Source organism: Takifugu rubripes, chromosome 11 (assembly GCF_901000725.2).
Source record: "Takifugu rubripes chromosome 11, fTakRub1.2, whole genome shotgun sequence".
In the NCBI taxonomy this organism is placed as follows: domain Eukaryota; kingdom Metazoa; phylum Chordata; class Actinopteri; order Tetraodontiformes; family Tetraodontidae; genus Takifugu; species Takifugu rubripes.
This window is the reverse complement of record NC_042295.1, coordinates 7,749,613-7,756,507: the sequence shown is the minus strand read 5'-3', so window position 1 is coordinate 7,756,507 and position 6,895 is coordinate 7,749,613. Positions and strand designations below refer to the sequence as shown.

Sequence of the window (6,895 nt, the reverse complement as noted above, 5' to 3'; positions counted from 1 at the left end):
GACTCCAGGTATTAGGTGAGTATTGCCCCTAAAAGCTCTCCCACAGCTGCAGCAGCGCAACGTGAGCGCTTATTTGCAGTAAATGTGAACAAAACACATCGGTTAAACTTCAAACTTCAAATTAAATTTCTGCTTTGCTTAATTTCTCACAAATGTAAATGCAAAAGTAAGTAAATGTAAAAGTAGCCAATGAAATTGATTGGAATGTTCTACTTTATTATGTAGAATATTAGCAAGCCGATGTTGATTTCGTGTTGTTTATCCTTTCCCAGGGAGCTTGTGGATTCACTGCACCAGCGCAACGTGAAGGTCTTCCTCATCTCAGGTGGTTTTCGCTGCATCGTTGAACACGTAGCCGCCCAGCTAAACATCCCTCAGCATCACGTATATGCAAACCGGCTCAAGTTCTACTTCAATGGTGAGCGTTCAAGCAGGAAGAATCATTTCGTGAGACTTGTAAAACGGTCTGTGCTGCTTTTACTGCAACAAAAGAGCTTCATGCCATGTGACATAACCCATAAATCCATAAATGCAGTGCCCGCGCTGACATCTGTGTGACAATAATGCGAGAATGGACTGATGATCTCCTCCTCCGCCTCCGTTATCTGCCAGGCGAGTATGCCGGCTTTGATGAGAGTCAGCCCACAGCCGAGAGCGGCGGCAAAGGAAAGGTCATCAGCATTCTGAAGGAGCAGTATGGCTTCAAAACAGTGGTGATGATTGGAGACGGCGCCACCGACCTGGAGGCGTGTCCCCCCGCTGTAAGTGTTCTGGGTTTGAATGAATGAGATGCGTTCCTGTAAAACAGGGGTTTGAGGGCTGCAGCTACATTATTGTGCTTGTGTCGTTGACAGAGCGCCTTTATTGGATTTGGAGGGAACGTGGTCAGGCAGCAGGTGAAGGAGCGGTGCTCTTGGTATGTGACAGGTTTCGGGGAGCTGATAGAAGAACTGGAAAAGATTTAAAGATGCTGCAATATGACTGTTACTAACATTTTATATTCACACCCAAGGTGTGCCTGTTTTTATCCACACAGTGGTTTTGTTTTGACTTTTATAATGATGTTTACAATACTAAGCCTAATCTCTGTTGATTTTTTTATTAGAAGATACTAAATGAATAACCAAACATTGTCTTGTGGGAAACTTGAAGATCACTAGCTGTTTTTGGTGTTTTTTTTGTTTTTTTTAATTAAGATCTAACACCATGCCTGCTATAACATGTGCAATGAGCAAAATTGTGTAAGACACTTAGTTCTATTAAAGAACCATATCGGCGTGTTGGATTCAGAATTAAACACATGCTGTCGAGTGGTTGTAGATTGCTTTAATAGGCATCTTTTCCATCCTTCACTGTCCTTTACAGACAGAGGGACAACACAAGATAAACATGCGTTCTTTAAAATAAGTCTGAATTTAAAATGCAGCAGCGTGTCTGCACACGCGGCCCCACAGGAGGATTTCACAGGTCATTGTGGTTTAATTATGGTCCTTTAATACCTCTCAGACAGGAAAAGTGGAAAACCAAGCATGCTGTCTTTACAAGACTGAAAGAATAAAAGGCAAAAGTACAAATGCAGCACAATGAAACATCGATTCAACCGTGACAGGTAAACCAGGAGCATCAGAAAAGGTAGATTTAGGAGTGTAAAATGGTTTATATTTTACATAACCTTACAGGATTCTCACTCAAACATTTTTAAAACCTAAGTGCTCCACAGCCTATACATAAATATTCCAAATTTAATAAATAGCTTCTATATTGTATTCACAGCTCCATCAGTACTTTTTAAGCGTCCTCGCACCGATTAGCTGCTCATCTTTTTCAGTAACTAGGTCTACTTCTCAACTCATGGAACCAAATTAACATGGCACAAATAGCGGATATGACAGGAGATCATTCTTTTGGCGCCAATGAATGTAAATAAACTCAGATGCCATCACATCTTCTGTCCTCTCGACGTCTAGAGAACACAAGAACGGAGGCTTGTGACGGCAGCAGACGGCAGATGTTGAAAACCTGACAAATGTTATGGGTCGATGCAACATTCGATAGGGTGACGTCACCTCTCGCCTCCCGTCTCACTGCAGCGGAGATGCTTTTGTTGGGATCATGATCCTGGAATCCATGTGCTGAATGAGAGGAACTGGAAAAAAAAAAAAAGAAGCAGCAATATTTTAACTCCTTTGACGTGTCCTCACAGTCTAAAATCATTCTGATATGATGTGGTCTATTACACATTAAAACAGGCTACTAAAGTCTTCTGTACCTGTATAGTACACTACTTCATCCCAGCCTTCCTGCTGCCAGGCACCATTCCTGGTGTCTTCTCTGGACTGAAGATCTTTGTAGGCTGCCAAGAAAACACACGTCATAATAGCGTCGAAGTAACAGACAGGTTTTTGTATAGGTTGCACCCCACTCACAGGGCCTGTAATATGAAACCTGATTAGTGGTTGTCAAGGTAACCTCAAGTTCAAGTAAGAGTTTTCATCATGGGAAGTTATATTAAATGACTCAGCTGCTCCATTCTCATCTATTTTCACACCATTTTGCATTTGAATAGTAATAAAATAATGGATTTATTAGTTAGAATTCTAATAAATAACCAAAGCCAGGAAAAATACATTGAAATGTGCGGACATTTTCAAATTTGTTTCTTAGTTTTCAAGAAAGTAAAGGTCAAATTTGTTCCCAAATACAAAAAAAAAGCAACAAGAATAAAACAAATCTAACGAACAGACTTCAAACGTTAAAACTGAAGTGACATTAACTCGACTAAGCTTGACTGAGGAGTGTGGGCTTGTGATCTGACCGTACCCCAGAGGTGATGGACCATATAGAGGTTGCCAATCTGTGAGAAAAACCCTCCAACTGCTTCTCTGTTGTGCTGTCGGTATCCGATGGCTCTGGCCCTGCAAACAGGAGCGGCTTCAATCACAACACCGGCCAAAACATGAACGTCTGACCGATTATCTTTGTAGCGATAGCTTCGGTCTCCCTTCGCTGATTTTCCATCTCGTCCAATAATGAAATGTGACACCGTTTCTTCAATGTCGATGGATCGTACCAAGTTTGTGTGAGGAAATGGCTGTTGGAAATATTTTGAATCCATCATTTCTTCCTCCAAAGCCAACAATCACTCATTCAAATCAGAATCTCTGTTGGTGGAGGCAAAAATGTCCAGTTTTTTTGTTGTAATTTAAAGAAGATGTTTAAGCCATAAGCTCCAACTACAGCCGTTTGACTGAAATTACCTTAAATTGCTTTGCTGGAATGGTGTCAGACATTTGTTCAAATACAGACATAACACACAATAGCAAAATAAATAGTATCTTAGGGGGAAAGGTACACTGCCACAGTACAATCAATCCATCAGTGGTGTGTTTTCCCCCACTCCTGTGATTGTTTGAATCATGTTTATTTTACGAGAAATAATGGACAAAACAAAGAGACTGGACCACATTCAAAGTGGCCGTTAAAAATGATGCGCATCAAATTCGCTGGCAGAAGACGCGAAAGAGCGGAGCGCAACAATTACAGCAATTGTGTTAGCAGTCTTTGTTTCCCTTCCATGACATTTTTCGACGATGTTGCAAAACAGGACGAACGCACTCTGAAGACAGCTCGGTACAAAGACCAACACGGAAAACCACAGTGCAAATCAGACTAAACAGCAGAGGAGAAACAAGGCACGTGGACGTCGTTCAGGTCATTGATTCCATCGAGCTGCCGCGAAAATGCAAAACAGATGCAGGTCGACCTGCTGGATGGTTCTGCAAACCCATTTCAGACAAACGTCTGCAGTGATTACAGCGTCTGAATTTGAACCTTCGTGTCACGGTGCTGCGCTCACATAGCGGTTCTCTCTGGGGGATTAGCTCACATTAACCAGAGTGTGATGAGGGAGAATTCATGCGAGTGCATCTGTAACTACAGTTTAATAAATCAAATGAACTCAGGCTGCCTTACCAGTAATTACCCCACTCGATCATGGTTCCAGGCTAGAAAAAAAAAAAGCAAAAGAAACCATTACTATTTCTGTTACAGTAAAAAAATAACTCAGGACAAAGTGCAGATTTGACGCACGGATTTTCACAACAACACAGGTGTTTCATCAAGATGAGCTGCAGGAACAATGACCCACAGGAGCTTCTTCAATCATTCTTAAAGGCTCAAGAGAGCAAAGCTCCCCCCCCCCCCCATTAATGCTGTTTTACGTGCTTCGTCTGGGGAGGCTGCGTTCATCACATACAAGATTAAACCTGATTCACAGACAGTTGTTTCAGTCAGATTAGAAACACATAATCTGCCAAAGCTGATTCAAATATTACAGAGCCTGACCACGACTCATGTGGGACTGATTTGCTGATCACATTGGGACACGGGGAAAAAAATAGCATTAGCACGTTAGCAGCGGCAGACAGAAAAGCGTGAGAAGCATGTGACTCTGAATACGTTAGGGGAAGAGAGGGAATTAGATTAGGGTAACAGATTGGATGAAGCAAAATAATTTTCACTCAAAGTGTAAAAATATACATCTCCATTCAGAGCTGCCATTTCTGATGGACAGAAAAATGTTAAATATTGGATCCTGAATTGGCCAGGATGACAGCAGAGGCTCCAGCTAAGGTTATTTTTCCCCAGAATTCAATCAATCACAAAAGCACATGCACACCCCTAACGATGAGATAAACTCTCCGGTGTGTTACTCACCCTGAGCTGGTAGGACCGGAGCTCGTAGATGTTGGGCCCTTCGCGAGGCACGGGCTCGTTCCAAAAGCTGAACTCCAGCAGGAGCTGATTTCTGCGTGACATCAGCATCTTGCCGCGCTCTTTCCTGTAAACCATGAATTCCTGCCAGTAGACGCACGGCAATCAATACGCTTAATCTCAACTGACAGCGCCAAGTTGCTGCTCCAGGATCACAGCGTCGTGAGAGTTTACCTGGTTTTGTTTGAGCTTGTTCATCACCTCTGTTAGAGCTGGATATCCGCCCCTGTAACGCCACAGATGGACTGGAAATAAAGAGAAACTGATTAAAAGACGCAACATCACACACGCAACAGAAAATTAAGGGCAGCAGGATTACAGAACAATGACAGGAAAATTATTTTCTGAATACTAGCAGATATATGTAATATAAGAAGCCTGCACACTTTTATTTTTACAATTACAGCCCAGGTTATAGTGCTAATGTCTGTGTAAGTCGTATTATCCTACCAGCCTGGTCTTGTTCTCCATACCAGGTATTCCAGGTGCCCACCAGCTCACAGGGGTAGTACTTATCAGCATGGATGGAGGGCAAAACTTCCTCACTGTGATGGAAATATGCAGTAGTTTAGTCAGTTGGCCTAATGGCTAAATTCACTTTCATACAAATAAGTCCAGATAACAATCATATCATTTATGCTGACTCTTGTGAATTATCTCTAATGCAGGAGGCCTGGAAATTAGTCTCAGAATACAAGCTGTGAACCTTCAGTCACCTTAGGTATGAGCATATTCACTCTGTGCAGAAGTGAAGCCATGCTTGGTCACTAATCACCAGACAGGAATAGACGACTCCATATGATCCTCGGCACAAGCGTCTAAAGGTCTTCGTGGCCTCAGACTACTGCAGCTGCCATTATGAGGACTCGGTACAAATGAATGATATCAGGAACACTTACCAAAGTTTGTTGTATGCATCCAGGCACTCTGGCTTGACATTATGAACTGAAATGAGACGTTTATTAGAACACCCAGGACCTTCGGTCTTTAAAATGATGAATTGATTATGATGATGTGGCGCTTACACTGAATTTTGTACAGGTTGCTTTCCTCATTTTTGGTCAGCAGGTTGGAGTGTGCATCTTTCCTGGGATCAACTTTCCTGACAAATAGTGAGTTGAACCAGCTGTTCTCTCTGTTTCTGTTGCACGATGTGGCAATCCCCCTGATCACAGATAAATCAAGTCGACACCTTAGAAATTATTATTTTATGACTAGTAGAAATGTATAATAGAACTGGCTTCATACAGTTAAAAATATTTTAGAGTTGCTCTTGCAAGGGGCTTCTCTTTTTTTTTTTTTAGTAAAAAATAAGTATTTGAACCCATCTCTGCACAGTTTACACATTGTCCGCGTCAATTCTTTACAATACTGCAGCACATATTGAGTAGTGATTGCTGGCTCGAATAAGATAAATAACAGCGGACCAAATCGACATTTATAATAGTGCAGCAAACTGACCTTGAACATTTTCGAATTTACAAATTATTCAACATGACAACATATGACTTTAGCCAGGAAACCCAGATAACCAACGCGCTTTCCTTAAACACCCAAGAGTAAAGGTAGTTAAGAGATATGGGGTAGTTGTAATTTTAAGTTAAAGCTTGGGGGCCACTGGGGATTGGCTAACAGTTATGTTGCTAGCTTGCCCTAGCTCGACACCGACACAACACAAACATTATCGGAAAAACATACAAACGCTCACTATTAACACCACAGACAAGACGGGGAATATATGCACGCTAATAGTGGCCCTACCTGTCCCACAAGCCCAGCTGTCTGGCGGGCTGGGCCCAGCTTTTTACCCGACCCAGGCTGAATCTGTGAAGGACTCCAGCCATCTTTGACCATGCTAATGCACACAGATCCAGCGCTGTTAACACGCCCGAACACCAGGAGGCGGTGTTACACCAAGAAGCACTCTTGTTGGCCCGGGCGGTGTTCTTCCCATCTTCCGGTGGATATTTAGTACACTTGCCTATATTGATGTTTAGCGCACTGAAACTGATGCATTTGGGACCCATTCCTTTGCCCTTTACATTTGTATCTCCTGAAAACCCAATTATACAAGGATAACGTTGAAATTGTCGCCAATATTGTCAAATTAAATCCTCAAGTT

General features: G+C 42.2%; 2 protein-coding genes across 4 annotated transcripts in view; one reads left to right on the top strand and one right to left on the bottom strand.

Moving 5' to 3' along the window:
• The window catches only part of psph (phosphoserine phosphatase), a 2,400-nt gene extending 1,091 nt beyond the window's left edge, over nt 1–1,309 (top strand). For both annotated transcript variants that reach the window (XM_003968372.3, XM_029843879.1), the window contains exons 3-6: nt 1–15; nt 273–418; nt 613–761; nt 855–1,309. The exon at nt 1–15 is cut by the window's left edge and continues 120 nt beyond it. In XM_003968372.3, coding sequence (XP_003968421.3) covers nt 1–15; nt 273–418; nt 613–761; nt 855–965 — 421 coding nt within the window. In that variant the 3' untranslated portion in view covers nt 966–1,309. The remainder of the gene's footprint in view (nt 16–272; nt 419–612; nt 762–854) is intronic.
• A 2-nt stretch (nt 1,310–1,311) lies between these two features.
• On the bottom strand, nt 1,312–6,690 carry LOC101075309 (protein NipSnap homolog 2-like). 2 transcript variants are annotated; one of them, XM_011608434.2, is made up of 11 exons: nt 6,535–6,690; nt 5,799–5,938; nt 5,673–5,718; nt 5,224–5,318; nt 4,948–5,018; nt 4,717–4,857; nt 3,973–4,004; nt 2,821–2,915; nt 2,270–2,353; nt 2,067–2,146; nt 1,312–1,963 (listed from the first exon to the last, which is right to left on the bottom strand). In XM_011608434.2, the coding sequence occupies exons 1-10, from the start codon at nt 6,615–6,617 to the stop codon at nt 2,082–2,084; spliced, it is 852 nt and encodes a 283-aa protein (XP_011606736.1). In that variant the 5' UTR covers nt 6,618–6,690; the 3' UTR covers nt 1,312–1,963; nt 2,067–2,081. The 2 variants fall into 2 exon arrangements, with proteins under 2 accessions (XP_011606736.1, XP_003968422.1); XM_003968373.3 differs by having other exon boundaries at nt 1,312–2,146; nt 6,535–6,689.
• Between the last annotated feature and the right edge of the window lie 205 nt (nt 6,691–6,895).